Source organism: Zingiber officinale, chromosome 7A (assembly GCF_018446385.1).
Source record: "Zingiber officinale cultivar Zhangliang chromosome 7A, Zo_v1.1, whole genome shotgun sequence".
NCBI lineage: Eukaryota > Viridiplantae > Streptophyta > Magnoliopsida > Zingiberales > Zingiberaceae > Zingiber > Zingiber officinale.
In genome coordinates, this window is record NC_055998.1 from 130,352,565 (window position 1) to 130,372,970 (window position 20,406).

The following is a 20,406-nucleotide window of genomic DNA, read 5'->3' on the forward strand; positions in this document are numbered from 1 at the left end:
GTAAAATTCTCATCTCTTTTAAAGATAGTAGTCATAAAATAATATCAGATGTTTACTTTTTGCAAAAATTAAAGAGTAACATTATAAGCTTAAGTCAACTATGTGAAAGAGGTTGTGAGATTCTTATGAAGAATAACTATTTTGGCTTAGAGATCAAAATGTAAGTTGCTTGCTGAGGTTGCTATGTCAAAGAACATGATATTTACTTTGAATATTAAGACAATTGAAGCAAAGTATTTGAAGGCTAATGTGCAAGATGAAATATGACAATGACACATGAGATTTGGTCATTTAGTCTTTAGAGCATTAAAGGCTATGGGAGAAAAAAAAATATAGTAAAAAGTATTCCTCTGATCAACCATCTACATCATTTATTTGAAGCATGTCTTCTTGGAAAACATGCTAGAAAGAGTTTTCCAAAAGAAGCAACATTGTCACTTGAACTTATGCATACAAATGTCTATGGATGATAAATCCTCCTTCACTTGGTAAGAGTAAATATTTTTTTCTTTTTATTGTTGATTTTAGAAGAAAAATTTAGGTTTATTTTCTTATGTAAAAATTAGAAACTTTGGTGCTTTCAAAAATTTCAAGACTCTAGTATAAAAAGAGAGTGGATATAATATCAAATCTTTGAGGTATGATTGAGGAGGTGTATATAGTTCCAAGGACTTATGATTTTTGTGAAACTTTTGGAATCCAACATCCTTTGACAGTTCCTAGATCACTACAGCAAAATGGAATAGCTGAAAGAAAAAATAGAACCATTTTTATCATAGCAAGATGCATGATAAAAGCCAAAAATATGCCAAAGGAGTGTTATGCTAAAGTTATTTCTTGTTCAATCTACTTATCTAATTCACTATGTGAAAATCTGCAATAGACTTCTCCACTATTTACTTTAGCAATTAGTAATTATGAAGTAATATATGATAATCAACTTTGGTAATAAATTTAATGCAGTAAATATTGTTTTAGACTTCGTAGATTAAAAAACCCTGCCTCACTTCTAATTTTATCTAATATTTTATTTTATAATATATATTTGATGAAGTAATAAGTCACAAAATTAAACTGATATATCTAAATATTGAAGTAATAAGTTTGAACCAATTAAATTTTTTTTTCTATAGAACCAGTTTACCTTTTTCCATGCTAAAACCCTAAGTATTTTTATTTATTTATTCCGTAATTCACTTCACCCTGCGCCCTTTTTCCCCGGCATAGTAATCCACTTCACCGAGGTGACGTACGCAGACCCGACAGACTTCGTTTTCCCCCCCCCCCCCCCCCCGCAAAAGCGGTCTTTGCGTTTTTACCCCGACACATGGAGATCCTTTCCTTTCTACAACACTAGGGTTGGTTCCCTCTCTGACCACTTCTTTCCTTTCCTCTTTGTTTTACTGTTAGATTTCTTTTCCTTTCCTCTTTGTTGTGTTGTCTCTAACAGATCCTAAGAGGTAAGTGCTATTCTCTAGTTTATTGGTATTATTTTTTTGACATGAATCTTGAAGTAAAACTTGGTGGAGCAGGACAAGAATTATACATATGAACTAAAATATGATTAATCATTGTTTCTAGTTGAAAGTTTAGTCAAGATCTTCATTGCTCATGTACTGTGAGGCTTTATCTAGTACTAACCTTTTAGTTATTATTTCATTAGGTGAAATATTTCTAGGACGACTATTTCTACTTGGCTGCATTTACGTTCCTAGCTAATAAATTCTTCTTTCATATAACCTGGACTGTTATTGTGGTTGTCAACATGTTTTACTATTAGCTTTGAAAAAAATATATCATCAACAATCATCCTATAATTCAATACTTGTATTATTTTTTATTTTAACGCTTGGTTTATCAAAGAAAGTGCTACAATATTTAGTAAATGACTAAAATTGGTACAATGATAGCATCAGAAGTTGATTATACTAAGTCTATAAACCTTAGAATATATTTTCTTTTCTTTGAGAATGGTTGAGCTTCCAAGTTTTTATATATCTTAATTACTTAATTAAGAAAACAAGATGAGGTTATACTTCAGTCATTTTTGGAAACATATATAAGATGACAAGAGCCATGATTACTAGAGCTTTCCAAATAATAGGTGCATTTTATTTTCTTTTAAAAAAAAATAAAACTGAACAAGAACTCCAAGTTTGATTAATTCTTTGATTATTGATTTTGACTTGGAACTAGTAATTAATGTTGTTTTATGGTGACAACTTTTGAATGAACAACTAGATAAAAAAATCTTATTTAAATTATTTGAGGTTGTTTCACACCTAAGAATGTTAATACTATACTAATTTATGCATGGCATTGTCTTTGACAATTTACAAAATAATGCATGTACCTATTTGAACTATCTCTTCTTACTTTTTTATCAGATTTTACAAATTAAAATTTTATTATAATATTGTTTTCTAGTCTTTATTCCTTTTTTGAAAATATGGGCATACCTACTCTTTTTGTTACCAGCTTAAGTAATTTAGTTTTTTTTACTCATGAATTTACTACTGGGTAATTGGTTGGACTTCTTCTAATTATCTTACATATCCGAAGTGGCTTGGAACGAATTGTTAAATTTAAAATCTTTTTTATATGTCTATTCATGGTAAATGACTCTTTCTGTAATAGTGATTTTGCCATCTTATTCTTTTATGTTTAAAATTATGCTTGTACTGCATTTAGTATTAGTGTTTGAAGTGGAAAAAAGTGAAGATTGATTATGATGACATGGGAGGTCAATCATATAATATAAATGGAAGAATTTTATAATCATACATTGGCTCTATTGTTAGATCCATAGTGTCAATCAATATAAAGTCTTAACCTAATGTTCCAGCATTCTTTAATCCGAACGGCATCACATTATAGCAATATATGCCGTCGGCCGTCACGAAGCTGACTTTTTCTTGATCTTCACGGGCGAGCGGCACTTGGTGATAGCCCTGGTAGGCGTCGAGCATACAGATTAATTTGCAACCGGCCGTAGAGTCCACCAGCTGATCTATCCGGAGCAGAGGATAAAAATCTTTCGGGCAAGTTTTGTTGAGATCCCGAAAATCTATGCACACTCTCCACTTGTTGTCTGGCTTGGAGACTAATACTATGTTAGCCAACCAGCTCGGGAACTGCACCTCGCGTATATGGCCGGCCTCCAGAAGTTTTTCCACCTCTGCTCGGATGATGGAATTCTGCTCGGCACTGAAGTCCCTTTTTCTTTGCTTTACTGGCCGAGCGTCCGGTCGGACATGCAACTCATGCTGCGCTATGCTCGGCGAAATTCCGGGCAGCTCATGTGTCGACCAGACGAAGACATCATGATTTCTTCGGAGGCATTGGATCAGCTCCTTTTTCTGCTTCTCCTCCAGATCGGACGCAATAAAAGTCGTGGCCTCCGATCGGGTTGGGTGAATCTGCACTTCCTCTTTTTCTTCATAAATTAAAGAGGGTGGCTTTTCGGTGATGGCGTTTACCTCGATCCGGGGCACCTTCCGAGCGGAATTGGCTTCCGCTCGGACCATCTCGATGTAGCATCGCCGAGCTGCTAGCTGATCTCCCCGTACTTCTTCCACTTTGTCCTCCACGGGGAACTTGATCTTCTGATGGAAGGTTGAGACGACCGCTCGGAATTCGCTGAGCGCCGGTCGTCCCAAAATGACGTTGTACGACGAGAGAGAGTCGACCACCACGAAGTTTGTTGTCCTTGTCCTCCTGAGCGGCTCTTCTCCCAGTGAGGTAGCCAGCCGGAGCTGTCCGACCGGCTGAACTTCGTTACCAGTAAACCCATAGAGCGGAGTTGTCATGGGCAACAGCTCGGCTCGACCAATTTGCAGCTGATCGAACGCCTTCTTGAATATGATGTTGACTGAGCTTCCTGTGTCAACAAATACGCAGTGAATAGTATAATTGGCTATTACCGCTTTGATGAGCAGAGCATCGTCGTGGGGTACTTCAACTCCTTCCAAGTCCCCGGGCCAGAAACTAATTTCGAGTCCTTCCGCTCGTTCTTGGCTACAACCGACCGCATGAATCTGGAGCTGCCGGACGCTCGCCTTTCTAGCTCGATTGGAGTCTCCTCCGGTCGGCCCGCCAGCAATAACGTTGATCTCGCCTCGGGAAGTATTGCTTCTTTTCCTCTTCCCGAGCGGACGGTCGAGACCGTTCTCTGGACGCTCGACGATTCTCCTGCCTTTGAGAACGATGTCGATCGGGAGTCTGTTGTCGTGGCCTATCAGCTCGCGTCCGATCGGCTTCATGAGTTCTCTGTTGCCTATCGACTGAGGGAGACCGTCGTCCGGCATTCCGGGGCACAGGATGAGCCACGAAGGGAAGACTTCGACAATCCCTTGTGTTGTGCGTATCCGTCCGGTGGAAGGAGCAGAACATCGGGGTCCATCTCTTCTTTGGCTTGGGTCGGGCGGCAGCTACCTCTTGCACATGGGACCTGGCGTGGGGGGATCGGATTGCTTCGGCCCTTGGTCCTCTAGGCGGCTGATGAGCGGCGTGCTGTTTCCGCTCGGCCGGAGGAGCCCGCTCGGCTGGAGTTTCCTTTTTCCTGGCCGCTTGCGCTTCTTCCACGTTGATATATTCGTTAGCCTGGTGTAGCATGTGATCGTAATCTCGGGGCGGCTTTCGGATGAGTGATCGGAAAAAATCTCTATCCACTAGGCCTTGTGTGAAGGCATTCATCATGGTTTCCGAAGTGGTCGTTGGAATATCCATCGCCACTTTGTTGAATCGCTGGATGTAAGCTCGGAGCGATTCACGGGCTTCTTGCTTGATGGCGAACAGGCTCACGCTCGTTTTCTGGTAGCGTCGGCTGCTTGCAAAATGGTGGAGGAAGGCCGCTCGGAAGTCCTTGAAGCTTGTGATGGATCCGTCCGGCAACCTCCGAAACCATCGTTGAGCCGATCCCGAGAGAGTGGTAAGAAAAACTCGGCACTTTACTCCATCTGTGTATTGATGGAGAGTAGCTGTGTTATCGAACTTACCCAGATGATCATCTGGGTCAGTTGTCCCATTATACTCGCCGATCGTCGGAGGCACATAGTACTTCGGCAGAGGATCTCTCAGAATAGCCTCTGAAAATTGGCGATTAATCCTCTCGGGTGATGCGCCCGCTCGGGGGGCTTTCCCCTTTCTGTCATCTCGTCTAGGCATCTCATCCGAAGAAGATCCCCTATCTCTAAGAGCTGGTACGGCTTCAGGGGTGCGGAATAGGGCTCGATGAAATGCAACGGTGGCCGGTGGTGCTTCCGCTCGACCACCAGACGCTGATGTTGCTTGCTGCTCCGGCCGCTCGACTGTGGCTTTCTGTTTTTGCTCCACGAGCTTGGCGGCCCTTATCTCGATCATAGCGTCGAGTTCCTCGTTCGAAAGCGTCACCGTGTGTTGTCGTCCAACCTCGTCCATTGCTTCCGATCGGATGCAGGAGCGTTCCCACAGACGGCGCCAAATTGATCCTGTCCGAATGCTGAATCAACGGACGCTGGGCACGTGGCGCTCTCCGGGGTCGCCGATGTAGATCTCCGGCTAGTCTCACGAAGCTCCGGCGAATCTGCACAGAAGTCGGGCCGGGAAGGGGTTCCCGGCGGCGACCCTCCGACGCTCAAGTCAGGCAAGCAAGCAGTGAAAAGAGTGGCTCCAAAGGTCTTCAACGCGTACCTCCGGCGAAGTCTGCTACTCCTTATATAGAGCGGTGAAAGAGCCTCTACACGTCCACCGAGGCGCGTACGTGTCCGCAGCCCATACCTCGGTATGTGTTTGTCAGAAAGCTTACCTGACGCCATACTGCAACAGTCCCATCGCGCCTTCGATGGGACAACAGGACACCCCGTTGTCAGACTAGGAGTATGACTTAGCCATATGACTTGACGGCTGTCATCAGATGTTCATGTCCCTATTTACCCACCGCCGGCCAGGACGTCCATCCGGCCGGCTAGACGAAGAGCGCCGTCCGGACGGCCCTAATTCCCTGCGCCGGCCGGGCGGCGTGCCCATTATGTCCTGCCTTCTCTTAGGCCTTCAGCTCGGTCATTATTTACTGTTTCATTGAGCGTCGGAATCCCGATCCCTGTCAGGGCGCCTTTTACTATCAGATGTTTACTGGCAGACCGATCGGCCTGCCCTTTTCTCATGAGTCCGGTCGGCTCACCCTTCTTCAACGGACCACCTGGCCCTTTGACCTCCATGTGGCGTTGACCCCTCATTAGGGGGTCCCGGGCTTTTACCACCTGATCAATTTCCTTTTATCAATTTTATTCTTTCCAATAATCTTTTTATTATATATTTATAATTTTTTATTTAATTTTTTTTATTGTAGATTTTCGTATTTCTGACACATACTCTTCCCATCCTCTGGTATTATTTATCTTTATACTATTTTTCTTATTCATTTTTTTATTTTTTTATTAAATATTTTATTGACAGGAATGTTATGCTGTTTTTTATATGTGTAATATGAGTTCGGATCGTTTGTCCTTAATTTTCTATCTCCATGTCTCATTCGTCATCTTCAGTTTAATATCGGTATCTTTTGGTCGTCGCCCCGACCAGAATTATATCCTAGGAGAAAGGTGAATTCAGTTGGATCATCATCGGCATGATCGACATTGGAATTCGGCCGAATCTAAGAAAAGACTCAAATCGACAGTGAAGGAAAGTCTGCTCAGATTCGGTCGGATTTCGACGCCGATCGCGTCGATGATGACTTCACTGTGTTCATCTTCTCCTAGGATATAGTTTTAATCGGGACGATGACCAGAAGCCACCGACGATAGGTGAGACGATAAATGAAACACGAGTATAGATGATATTGGGAGAGAGGATTCAATCACTTGTATTTTTTTTCATAATAGGTTATTATTTATAAAAAAATTAAAAGTAAAATATGGATAAAAAATAAAAAAATTATGAAAAAATAATAAATAAAATTTTAAAACAAAACTAAAGAAGTAAATAAAATTAAAAAAAATAAAATAATTTGTTATTAAAAAAAATAAAAAAGGTCATTTAACATGAGAGAAAGGGTGCGTCAGGGGTGGGAAAAGCAATTATCATTCCACCGTGGCCACGTCATCCAACGCATGCAGACGTGTCACGCACTCCCACGATACTCTTCGACCACACTCGAAGCCGGAGAAGCAGCACGTCCTCCGTGAGGACGTCGTGATGAAGTCCGCCGACGATCTCGCTCCCCTCCAAGCCGAGCGCTGCAGAGACATCGGCGGCGGCAGAATCGAAGCCCTTCTGCAACGCGGCGAAGACTCGAATCACAGGGAAGGCAGCCTAGATAGGGCCTGGTCAAGGGCACGACTACGGTAGGCAATACGCCGGAAAACATGGTGGCGCCGCGCCGGCCCAAACATGGCCGGAGCACGACTCCGACCACCCGTTGGCTAACAGCTGGCAGTGTTTTTTTTTCTTTTCTTACTCTTGTTATTTATTTTATTATAATTTATTGATGCTTATATATAATTGGATTAGTGCAATATGACTTCATTATTAATGAAATTAATATTTTATTATCATATATTCATTTTTACCATTTAAATCTCTACTAATTAATTGATTTGATGCGATAATGGTTTTAACATTGGAAAGTTTTAAGGGGCATATTTGTCAATTGGGGTAATAAAGTCATTCTCCTGCTTTAGTTTATTCTTCCCATTCCAATTCCAATTCCAATTCCAATTGCTTTCTTCTCTTACAACAAGGAAGGTGGGGCGGGAGCGCCACCTTCTCCGCCCTTGCCTTTTTGCTCTGCTTCGCTAGCATCCTCTCTCTCCAACGAAGGGAGGATTTCGCTTCTGTTCTTCCGAACTGGAAGAGTCCTCATCGATTTGAAAAGATTCCGCTTTGATGAGCTACCGGACAAGATTCCTTCTTTGGCCAAACCTTTAGCTTAGCCCTTCCTCCTTCTCAGGTGCAAAGAATTTTCATGATTTCTCTGATTACGGCCTTTTGTTACATGTTGTTCGATGTGTTTGAGTGAGTCGGTTACGGCTTTCTCAATCTTTCTTTTGCTTGAAAAGGGAAAAAGGAGTGCTCTTCTGCCTTTTGAGATGATATTCATCTTCTGTTGACTTTTTTTTTTATCGTAAGGACTGTTTTGTTTAGGATTTCAAGTTGAAATCTGTGCCTTCTTTTGTCTCGATACATCAACAGAGCTAATATTCTTTGTTTTATAGTTCTGCCGCGTTTAATATTTTAGAGTAAAGGCAGTCCTGTATACAAAGCTCCTGCGGATCCAAGAAGGTCCATTGCATGCCGTCTTACCTTATTTTGCAGGATACGGCAGCAATTTTACTGTTGCACCAAGCTCCCCTTCATTTAATATTTTAGTGTAATATTTTTTTTTATTGTTGTGGCACACAATAGATTTAGCAATCTGTTGTCAGATTAAGAAAATTGCAAGTTTGTCAGAAAATTCCCTGCCCTGAATTTGAGTCCTCATTCTGATAGTCAGCTTATGATCAATTATATGAAGTCCTGTTTCAGTTAGTGTTTGGCCTTTAGTATTTTTTTTCAGCGTAGGACCATCCAAATAGTAAATATATGCAGTTCACATTCTTTGAGAATGATGACTAAATTTATCAAATGGGAGAAGCTTTTTGTTGGTGAGGAATTTATGCAATTGGTTTCTCAAGATTTGGGTCAGCACTTCAGCCATTTTTCAAACAAGGTGGTTCCCATATTTATCCTACAAGATGGCATCCATTTTGTCTACTTATCTTTGACTACATCATATGCATTATTCTTCTTCCCATTGCAATGATTTGCATCTTATTTTTTTCTACGAATAAGGGTAAGTGATACTGGTGGAATTGAATAATTGATACTCTGTTATCTCCTTTCCTTGAGAAAATAACCACATCTGAATAAACAAATTTTTAATGTGTTTTAATACAGATATAGTTTTTTGTTGTTGTTGTTAAGCCTCTTTTTCTTCCCTTGGATTATGGAGTTAAATTTCAGAAACTAAAATTTTCTAAAAGTGAATATTTAAGATCTTTCAATATAAGAAGATAGGATAATGAAATTCTCGTAAGCAGGAGTTTTCAACATCTTAGATCTATTATTGACCAAGAAGATGATAATATTGTTAAAAATATCTTTGAAAAGTGGAGGATGCTTGAATTCAAGGGAGCTTTAAAAGTCTTGTGTGATTTGTTTGTGCTCCTTAAACAAAAAGGAAAACAACTACCATTTTTGTGGATCATGGTTGGGCAGTTAGGAAACAACTTGTAGATGATTAATCTAGCAGAGATGAGTATCGTAAAGAAGGCAGAATCAGAAATACTACTATTTGGGACCCATCAGGTGTAGCTGTAGATTTGTAATAGATGATAAAACCAGAGAAAATAGATTAAGATAGTGTCAACATGTAATAAATTCTATAATTAGATAAGTTGAATTGAGTAAAGTTGAAATTATGAAGGGTAGAGACTAGAGAGAGACCAAAGAAAGGTTTAGATTAACATCATTTAAAGCGATTTTAAATCTCTAAATATCACTAATAATATATTCTTGCTTAGAGTTTGATAGAGGGATTCAATCCATGTTGCTCACCCCCAAATTGATGGCTAACATGGCTTGATGAATTTTCTTATTGTAATTTTCATGATGAAGCATGGATATACCAGTTCGCTCTAATGTATTTTGATCCAACTCCTTAATTTCTTCTTTTGGCTCACATGAAGTGTCATAAATGTCATGTGGTAGACAAAGTTATTGGGTAAGACATTCTCAGTGAAGGTTTGTGTTGGTGCAATCCACCTTTGGTCAACGTTGATCATGAAGGTTTGTGTTGGTGCAATCTACCTTTGGTCAAGGTTGACCACCTTGATCAAGCTCGGTTGGCCGAGTTTGAGCTGACTCGTATTGAGTTTCGATGTTTGAGCAATATGGTAGTTGATTGAGTGAGACGTTTAGTAGGTCAAGGTTGATCGAATACTTGACGATGGAGAAGTCCAAGTGGGTCAATGGTTGACCATATACTTGACAGTCGGAAGTCCAACACAGAGTTGGCAAGAGGAAAATCCAAGTGGGTCATGGTTTACCGAACGCTTGGTGGTCGGAAGTCCAATGGGGAGTTGGCATGAGGCAAGAAATCTAAGTGGATCACAGTTGATAGACACTTGGCAGTCAGAAGTCCAATACAAAGTTGGCAACAAAAAATTCCAAGTGGGTTACGGTTGACCGAATACTTTGGTGGTAGGAAGTATGAGAAGTAAAGTCTAAGTGGGTCATGAACGACCAGACACTTGACATGAGAAGCGAAATCCAAGATAAGGTTAACCGGACACATAGCATGAGATGGATGAAATCCAAGAGGATTATGGAAGATCAAACACTTAGCATGTGGATGAAAGCCCTAACAAGTCGGGAGGACTGGATGTTAGGCAAGTATGGAAAGTCCTAACAGATCGTGAAAGACCGAGTGTTAGGTAAGAGCAGAAGTCCAAACAGGTCAAGGAAAATCAGATGTTTGGCATAGGAGAAGTCTTGGCAGGTCAAAGGCACATGAAGATCCAACGGGTTAAGATTGACTGAATGTTGGGCAAAAAAAAAAAAATCTCGACAGGTTAAGGTTGACTAAATGCTAGGAAAAGAAAGTCCTGCTAGGTTGCGGTCAATTGGATACTGGCAATATGAGATTTTAGTTTAAAAAGGCTTAAACAAAGGTATCAATCGATTGCTGGGTAGTATTAATCGACTGATAAATCTTAAACTCTGAATTTGAAGTTTGAGGGATTAAAGGGGGTTTACTGAACAATCAGTCGATTCATGGTCTTGATCAATCAAATGCTAATCACATCAATCAATTGCTAGGTTTGAGTAATCGGCTAATGACACTATAGTAGCGGACAAGAGGTTTTGAACTTGATTGTTCAACTCGACTGGTTGTGATCAATCAAATGCTAGAGGTTAGTAATCAACTGATGTCACTATTCATGTGAAGAGAAGGTTTTGGAATCAATTGGAACTTGACTGGTTAGTCATTTGATGGGTTTGAGCAATCAACTGATGGTGATCAAACTAAGTCGGAAAGAGCCATTCTGCAGATGTAATGGTCGGATTCGATGGAGCAGCTGATTGCTAAAGGCTAGCAATCAGCTGCAAGGTGGAAATCACCCCAACAACAATCCTATAAAAGAAGGTTTTGAGGAAGTTTGGAGATGCCAATTATTGAGAGTTTGGGGATGAAATGTTTTTGCATTTCCTACCATCAAGAGGCAATCAAAAGCAACTAAAAAAATTCCAAAGTCAAGATTTCATTAGTAAAGTTGTTTTACTTTCATTTGTATTTGTATTTTGATTTCTTGTTGTATTGCCGGTAAGAAACAAGTTGTAAGAGACTTCTCCACCTCCGGAAGGTATCCAAGAAGGAGAAGGTTAGTGGTGGTAGATCGTTAGGATTAGGCCTTTGATATAGCAACCTTGGGAGGTTGTGAACTAAGTAAACCGACCGTGTTTACATTGCGTCATTGATTTGCTTCAAGTTTCCGCTCGTTGTGCAATCTATCGACATGAAATGAGCTGTTCGTTCAATAAATTTATGTCATATGACTCGATGTATTTTGTTTTTGATGCATAGGAATCATCTGACTTCCTTACTGCTTAATGGAAGATGTTCTACAATAATTCTATAACTTGTACTATATCATCCTTCTTTGTTTTAAATGAATAATGCCCTTCTTTTACACAGTTTGATCATATTTTAAGGACTTGTAGCTAATTCATTACATATTGGGAATAGGTACTAAGTCACTGCTTCTCAAACCAATGGGGGTTACCAACTCAAAGATTGAAGAAGAGAAAGCCCTTGTATTATGCAGAGAAAGGAAACGATTTGTCAGACATGCTATCGATGAAAGGTGTTTACTAGCCGATTCTCATTTTTCTTATGTTCAGTCCCTCCGAAATACTGGAATTGCACTCCGAAATTTTGTAGAACCTGAGTTCCCTGCTGAATCTTCCATGTATACATCAACAGATGCAACACCTGAGCCTCTCGCTTTAACTGAGAAGGCTGTTTCCCACTTCTCTAACTCATCTCCATCTATTTCACAACGATTGGATGCAACTGAATCATTTCCCCCAATCCCTTCTCCTCTTTCATCTGGGCGCATTCATTTAAATCATATGAAATCAGGCAAAACTTCTGACTTGACAGTCAAGGAGAAACTTCCTACTTCAGTAACAGCCACTCTGGAGTCTTCAATCAACACTTCAAAGCACGTTGTCTCAGAGCTTGATGAAATTTCATCCTTTGAAGCTTCACCAACACCTCCTACAGCACAACGATGGGATTATTTTGGCCTTTTTGATCCCATTGGCAACCAACTTTCCTTTGAAAGTGGGAGAGGATTAGATCATGGTTTTGATAACGCTGATGAAATTGGACGTCTAAGGGAAGAGGAGGGCATACCAAACCTGGAAGAAGATGAAGACAGAGACTCCACAAATGAAAAAATTGACCTGGAGTCAGAAGATGATTTTGATCAAACAACCAAAGAACCCTTAGTACAAATTTTCAAGAACAAAAATGTCATTTTGGAACAGCAACTAAGAAGTGAGTCTCCAGCCATACTAGCTGCAAAAGATACTGTTTCTGAAGGTAATCACAAGGATGAGGACAATGTGAAGCTCACAAATGGTATCTCTGAGACTTACAAAATTCCTGAAACAGCACGGACAAAAGCAGCACCTCAGGTCGCTGTCTTTCCTATTAATGGGAAGGCTCAAAAGTCTGAATCAGTAGCTAATCATGAGACGAAAGATTTTGTGTCATGCATAAAAGAAATTCAAGAGCTATTTCTGAACGCTTGTGAATCTGGAATAGAAGTTCCTAGGATGCTGGAGGCAAACAAAGTGCAGTTTCAGCCTCCATTTCCTGAAGAAAAAGGTAATACAATTAATAAGTTTTATGGAACTTGTACTTTTTTCTGCACATGGAAACAAAACTTGAAGCAATACTACAATTTTGATTGACATGCAAGTTTCTGTCTTGTACATTCAGGTTTTGAGGTCAGTCCGTACGCATTACTATTATTTTTGTAGCCTGGTTACCCTTTAGTTAGTTATTCTTTATCTTTGTATAAACTTACTGTAGAAATCTAAATCCTGTGTCATTCAACTTGTTTTTAAAATGTAGCATCTTTTCCATTTTAATTGAATGAGTAGAACTTTTTACTAAAGTTTCTTATGCAGCTTACAAAACAAAGGCATCTGTATTCCTCACATCCTGTTTCACTTGTATAGAAGATGCGCCTCATCCTCCAGGTATGTCTGTGGCTCAACATCACTTTCTTGTGTTGCTTTACTTGGGTTTAGTACTATAAGTATGCCAGCTGTAGAAGTTCTTCCTTTCAGTGCATAAAGGAATTCTGCAAATGATAAGAGTTTCTAATATCTTGAGTTTATACTGCAGTTGCTGCTGAAAATGATATGAAGTACATAACATGGCATAGGTCAATGTCATCTCTCTCCTCATCATCTAGGAGATTTGTTGGCCCTGCAGCAAACAGTGATATTGATGACCTGAGCAGCAGTAATATTTTCCATTCATATATGAATTCAGGTAGCCATGCGTCAACATTAGATAGGTTATATGCATGGGAGAGAAAGCTTTACGATGAAGTTAAGGTTGGTTGTCGCTCAAACTATATTCTAATTTTAGCTGTTTTTAGTTTATCTTAATTGGTTACTAGGCAGTTAAAATTTGAGAATACTCGAAATTTTAGTAGCTGACTTTCTGCTCCTGATCACTCATGACAAAGTTATATGGTAGTTAGCTTTGAATAGCAAAGTTGCATTTTTATGCATCTACTATTTCTAGTTAGTTCTCAACACCACATTGTTAGTTAGCATGTGCATTTAGTTTGTTCTTACACTTGCTAAGGTATACTGACTGTGTTGCTACTACTGCTTCTATCCACCATCCGGTGCTCCGATTAATTTGCATCTCTATATATTGTTACTTTTCTTAATTTTTCCTAGGTCCATGATTTCATCTAGCACTTTCTCTTTCAGAAAGCAAGTCCCCGGGTTGCTTGTTTCTGTAATTTGTGTGATTTTGCTCTTTAGTTTATTTACCCAATTACCCTACTTTGCCTTCCTACAAGGTCGCCCACAAGTTCATCTACCTCGTTCTTTCAACTTTGTGTTTCTTGTGTCGAATGTATTGCTAGTTGAATACAACATGTTGATTCTTTCTGTTTACTATTATGTTACATCAGGCAAGCGGTGTCATACGGAGGGAGTACGACTTGAAGTGTAAGCTATTGAGGCATAAAGAGTCCGTAGAAGATAATCGAATAAAAATTGATAAAATCCGTGCTTCTGTCAAGGACCTTCACTCTAGAATTCGTGTCGCTATCCAGAGAATTGGTTCGATATCAAAGAAAATAGAGGAAATAAGGGATAAGGAGCTCCAACCACAGCTAGAGGAGTTAATTGGAGGGTATGATTTCTTATCATCTCTTATCATTACCTTTAGTATAATCTCATTCTTATCAAAGCACTTGGTGTCGCGCCGTTGTTGGTCTTTGTTCATTTGGTTGTGACCTTTCTGTTATTTATGCAGTTTGATTAGAATGTGGAGGATGATGCGTGACTATCACAGCCGTCAGTATGACATTATATTGTTGGCTAGCAATAACAGAACAACAAAAGTTGCCGTTCGATCCGCACCACAACATCATGTTATGTCTCTTCTGTATGAATTGAATTCTCTGAGTTCAAATTTCTCGCAGTGGATGTCAGCACACAAATCATACCTTACGGCCATCAATGGTTGGCTTCACAAGTGCATCGATTTGTCGCAGAAACATGGCAGGTCATCTAGGAAGAAGCCCCAACCCTTCTCTCCGATGCGACACATAGCTCCACCGATCTTCATGACTTGCAAAATTTGGTTGCTCCTGCTACATGATCTCCCAACCAAGGAAGTGGTCTCTTCAATAAAAGACATGGTGAACGTACTCTCCCATTTCTTGCCAACCCAAGAAAAGGATCATGGTACTCCGAGGTCGACCTTCTCATTACCACGCGAGGCAGTAAAAGGCAGACTCGGAGAAAACAACCACCCAAATCCTTCTTTCCCCGTTGATTGGAGTCTGAATTATGATCAGTTGCAATCAGCTCTCACAATCTTCCTAGATAGGCTGAGGACTTTCGCCGAGATATCTGCCACAAAGTATGAAGAGCTACAAACTTCGGTCAATTTGGCTCGAGATCATTACGAAAGTAGTCAGTTTGCATCATGAAGCTTCTTCATCAAGTCAAAAGGAACAAACTGTACAAATCTATGTTAGAAGTGTCATTGGCAAGTAAGTTTCCTTGAATAAGTTAATTGGTAGTCTGAAGTACTTCAAGTATGTATGTATATATGTATGTATAGATTGTGCTGATTGGAAGGCTACTGATTAGTTCCCTCTGTATATCTTTTGGTAATAAAGGGGTTTTGTGATATTCATGAATATTTTACACAGAACTGAGTTAGCCATGGCTTGGTCCATAAGCTAGCCCAACACAATACATAAATGTGTTATCCGAGTTCATTTGTATGTGCTAGGCGAGGCGAGGGTGGCTTCACTCATAAGCTAGCCCAACACAATATATGAATGCGCTCTTCGAGTTCATGTGTATAGGCTTAGGCTAGACAAGGATGCCTATGAATATTGTTTAAGTTAGTAAAATAATTTGATGAATTAAAAATTTATCATTTTTATCGTTTATCAACATAACTAAAATATTTAGTAAGATGTGCTCTAAATCAAAGTCCAATGATAAATTTATATGATCAAATTTAAAATATTTGAGACAAATAATTTGTTGTTGTTATTTTATTCATTCATGGTAATGGCTCGAGCATGTAAGCCCGTAAAAGCTTGATGACATACTTTATAATAAAAAATAGAAGATAAAATACATTTCAATAAAAAAAGTGGATAACCTATTTTATTTTCTCCCATAAATATTGCTCGCTTTTTTTTTCATTGGTCTCTTATAAAATATATCCACCATACTCGACCCTTTAAATATTATAATTGCATTATTATATTTAGACTTGCGTCTATTAAAAAAATATAGTAGATAATATTTTATCTTACCTCGAAGCATGTACAATTAAATATAATTAAGTGTTAATTATGCTACTTATTAGGATTAATAAACTTCATAATTTAAAATTGTAGGTGAGCTTCATGCAAAAGGGTTGCTTAAACTTTATTTGTTGTTTGATAGTTATTTTATAATTTGGTAAAAAAAAATTAATTCGCTTGTCTCAGTATATTTATATTTATTTTTAAATTAATATAAAAAAGATAAATTACGAATGACATTCGTTATTAATGCCAATGATTAAAATATGAAAAATGGATAGTTACTCTTCAAAGATCTTGTTCAAGTCGCCAATAGTTTTAAAGTTACCGCTATATTATAAGGAAAAACTTACAATTAACCGGGTAAAGGACTTACTATTGTTCACTTTATTTTAAACTATGATATTATTAATTTCACATTTATAATTATTATCGATTGGGTCCCACAAAAAACTGGCACGTGGACCTACATCTCTGAGCTGACCTCAACACGATCACGCGCGTGGGCCCGAGATGAGATGAGCACTCAGTCATACAACAAGCGTGTCAGAACGCGGCGCCCGAACTGCCGGCTCCCTTCGACCGCGGTCGGCCAGTCTGGGCCCAACCATTCGTCAGTCCGCGCTGTCAGTCTCTCCCTCACGGCCCTCATCGACGCCCAAACCGCAACGCCTACACGCACGTGACGCTGTAGAATGGATAGAGTTGTAGACTAAGTCGAGTCTAATTTCAAGGTGTTCAAATTTATTTGATAAAATAATTAAATTAAATTAAATTGAGTCGAGTCGAATTGAGTTTAAAATGAATTAAGTTTTTGAAATAAATGTTTAAGCTTGGCTTGATTTATTTTTTATGAGTTTGAGCTTGTTTGAAGTTTGGCTTGAGCTTGATTCATCTAGATATTATCAAACTCTCAATTCAAGCTTGACTTGAACTTAGTTTGAGCTTAGTTCGTTTAGATATTATTAAGTTCTCAATTTAAATTTATTTGATTATTTAAAATTTTAAATTGTTTGAATAGTTATTGAGTTGATAGTTTAAATTTATTTATTTATTTTATTTTATTATTTATTAAGCATATTGAAAAGAATTTTATTAATAAATATGGTTCGTAAATATTGTTCATGGACAATGTTCATGAACATTATTCATGAACATTGGTCACGAACGTTAACGAGCTGAATACATATGTGTTCAAGTTTATTTATTTAGTTTAACGAGCTGTTCAAGCTTATTTGTTTAATTAACCTTATGTATATTGAACGAATATAAATAAACTCTTACCAAGTTAAAATTTATTCACGAACACTTAATTCATTTACCGTCCTAAAAATAGATTCGCCACATTTTTCACGAGAAACAACTACACGCCGTTGAATCTTTAATCTGCACGCATCTGGATGCGAATAAACCGGATGACTGTTACGGTCCAGTGAGAACTGAATCGGCCGCTCCCGGGCCCGACAATACGCAGGCTACACATGGCCGAGGCGACGTGTTTTGCCGGTTCGCTTCCACCGCCTTCGGTCCTCCCCACAAGATTTCGCTTCGTTGCCTTTCTAAATTTTATCCAAATATTTCATTTTTGCTCCCTGTAGTATCAAAATATAATTTATATCCTTAGATTTGATAAATCAATCCTATTTTCATTGAGTTGAACTATTTCTTTTAGAATTGTTCTTAATTTTAATTATGCCATATTAAAGAAATAAATGAAATGTTGATGACTGAATTTTGACAGATTTACTATAACGTGGCTGAGATTAAATTCCGACCACCGTGTACCTTCAAAGAAAATCTCATCATATCTTTAGTTATTTGACAATCGAATTTAGAAATTCAATTAGGTTAATTAGGTTTTCAATTTTTTTTAAAAAAAATGATTCAGTTTTTGATTAATTCAATTCAATTTTGATTTAAAAATTTATCATTTCATTAAATTGAATATTAATTTAATTATTTTTTATTAAAAATATAATTAAGTAAACAAAATCTAAATTTAATTAATTTTGTTTTAAAATTTTAATTAATTCAGCAAAAAAAATTAAATTAATCGATCGTTGATTTAAAAAAATTAATTTATTCAATTTTCGATTTGTTCAATTTGATTGATCCAATTTTAACCGAATACTTAGCTTTTTAATCAAATACTCTTTTAGTAAGTGTAATCAACGAGCATAACCATATAAACAATTTAAAAGGATATTAAAATAAACAATTAATTAATTTTAAATTAAATTAAATTTAATTAGACATAAATCTTAGCTCCATTAGGGTTATTTAGAGCCTTACATAATTCTTAATTTTAATAATAAATTATAAAATTATATAGAGCAAATTATATATTATTTGTAATGAACCGCAAGGTATATTTTTATTCAAAAAAAAAATATGATTGTGATTTGTAGGATTAGTTAACAAGGAAACAAATAAATTATATATTTTTATTTAAAATTTTTGCTTATATTTTGGGAAGAAATTTATAAAGTCGTAAAATGAAAATTTTGAAAGAACTGGAGGTTTAAGTGAAAGTTTTGAAGTGGGGGCGGCAAAGTGAAATTTCGCTCTTAATTCGCCGAACACCCACCGCCACCGTTTCTATATATCCTGCTTCCCCTTACGCACGCTGCGTGTTCGATCAAATGTTTAAAAGAGCAAACTGTGGAAAAATTATAGAACAAGAGGGACAGAAGCCGAAGATGGAGAACAGTTGGGTCTTCGATCCGTTGGGGCACCGCCCTCACGGCATCTCCGGCGGCGGCGACTGCGCCGACTTCCTCTCCGAATCCTTCTCGGCCGTCTCCGCATCCGCCGCCGTCCGCTCGCCGGAGTCTCTGTCCTCGATCCCGCCTCCCGGCCGCGAACCGACCGGCGGTCGGGTCGCCAAGAAGCGCAAGTCCCGGGCCTGCAAGCGCTCGCCCACCACCTACATCGCCGCCAGCCCGGCCAACTTCCGCGAGCTGGTCCAGCGCTTCACCGGAAACAGGTCCGCCGAAGAGATGGATTCGCCGCTGCCGCCGCCGGCATCAGCGGCGAGCCGTGCTCTTCCGGAGCTCGACTTGTTGTCGGCGTACGAGCCGGCCGGCTTTTTTGCGCCGGCGGCGTTTGGGTCGGATCCGGCTCTTGCGGAGCTCAACCAGTTGCTTTTGGCGGCGTCGGGTTTTCCTGCACAGGACTCGTGGGAAGTTATGTGAGGGACGATGAAGCAGGTGGGCTGTTAACCGCCGTCCGTTGGAGATCGGACGGATCTAGGGACTGTCAGTTCATGTCAGAGAGCTGCATATTTTTCTTTTCCTTAGTTATAATTTTTTTTTTATTTTTGCTCAAGTGGTGGTTTTATTATAAATACTTTTTCTGAATTTCTAATCTTGTTTGGGGCTTGTGGTATATTTTTCCTTGTGAATTCATGAGACCGCAACCAAAATTTCCTGCTAATTTTTTCTGTTGGAAAAAGAGAATAAATTTATTAATGCTTTTCTAAGGGGCAAAATATAAAAGATAATTAATAAAAATCAATGAAATATTTTCAATGCTGATAAAAACAATAATATTGTATTAATCATAATTAATCAATGAGATATGAATTGAGGTTCGAGCTGAAGTGAATAGGAAAGAGTGACATCAGACTTACGTTGTTCACCCCTAAGCCGTCCTTCACACTCTGGAAAAAAAAGAGATAAATTATAGAGTTGATTTATAATCGTTAAATTAATTAAAAGATGAAAAAAAAAGGATAAATTATAGATTAACTTATAATAGATCGTCAAATTTCAATTTTTTGTTTGAGAATATATGTCCGTCTGTCAAATTGATTAGCAGATGAACAAAATAAATTATAGAATTAACTTATTATTTGACCGTCAAATTAATTAGAAGATAAAAGGGATTTTTTTTTTCTTTGAGAATACACATTCGTCAAAAATCAATCCCTTATCCACTGAGCAATTCCCCTTATCCGTTGTAGCGCAAGTAAAATCATAGATAATAGGATGACACGTGGACTCCGTAGGAGAATTTGATTATTCGTAGCTATATACTTTTTTACTCGTATTTTTTGGTTTGTTTTATGATCATAGGGATTCACCAATTCGAAATAAAGTATTATATTTTTCTCGATTGTACTAAAACATGCGTTGGGCCACTAATAAATGATGTTGACTCGAACATGTGAGTTAGAAATTTAGTGACTAATAAATGATGTATTATTTGAGCGAAGGGCAAACTCTTGATTCTAATGAATAAGAAATGGTAGAATCTGCATGATACTAAGCTCACTAAAATGCTGAAAATG

The 20,406-nt window shown here is 38.6% G+C and overlaps 2 protein-coding genes across 2 annotated transcripts; both read left to right on the top strand.

The window, feature by feature from the left end:
- The first annotated feature begins 7,685 nt into the window (after nt 1-7,685).
- LOC122002565 (protein ROLLING AND ERECT LEAF 2-like) lies at nt 7,686-15,491 on the top strand. The gene is made up of 6 exons (XM_042557774.1): nt 7,686-7,930; nt 11,768-12,916; nt 13,222-13,293; nt 13,442-13,656; nt 14,250-14,473; nt 14,597-15,491. The coding sequence occupies exons 2-6, from the start codon at nt 11,794-11,796 to the stop codon at nt 15,276-15,278; spliced, it is 2,316 nt and encodes a 771-aa protein (XP_042413708.1). The 5' UTR covers nt 7,686-7,930; nt 11,768-11,793; the 3' UTR covers nt 15,279-15,491.
- Nucleotides 15,492-18,814: 3,323 nt separating this feature from the next.
- LOC121999724 (calmodulin-binding protein 25-like) lies at nt 18,815-19,309 on the top strand. The gene has a single exon (XM_042554366.1). The coding sequence runs from the start codon at nt 18,815-18,817 to the stop codon at nt 19,307-19,309; it is 495 nt and encodes a 164-aa protein (XP_042410300.1).
- Nucleotides 19,310-20,406: the final 1,097 nt, after the last annotated feature.

Coding starts and splice junctions, on each gene's coding strand:
- LOC122002565 (XM_042557774.1), top strand. CDS start 11,794: ATGGGGGTTACCAACTCAAAGATTGAAGAAGAGAAAGCCCTTGTATTA. Junction 12,917..13,221: donor TCCATTTCCTGAAGAAAAAG/GTAATACAATTA, acceptor TTTCTTATGCAG/CTTACAAAACAAAGGCATCT. Junction 13,294..13,441: donor AGATGCGCCTCATCCTCCAG/GTATGTCTGTGG, acceptor TTTATACTGCAG/TTGCTGCTGAAAATGATATG.
- LOC121999724 (XM_042554366.1), top strand. CDS start 18,815: ATGGAGAACAGTTGGGTCTTCGATCCGTTGGGGCACCGCCCTCACGGC.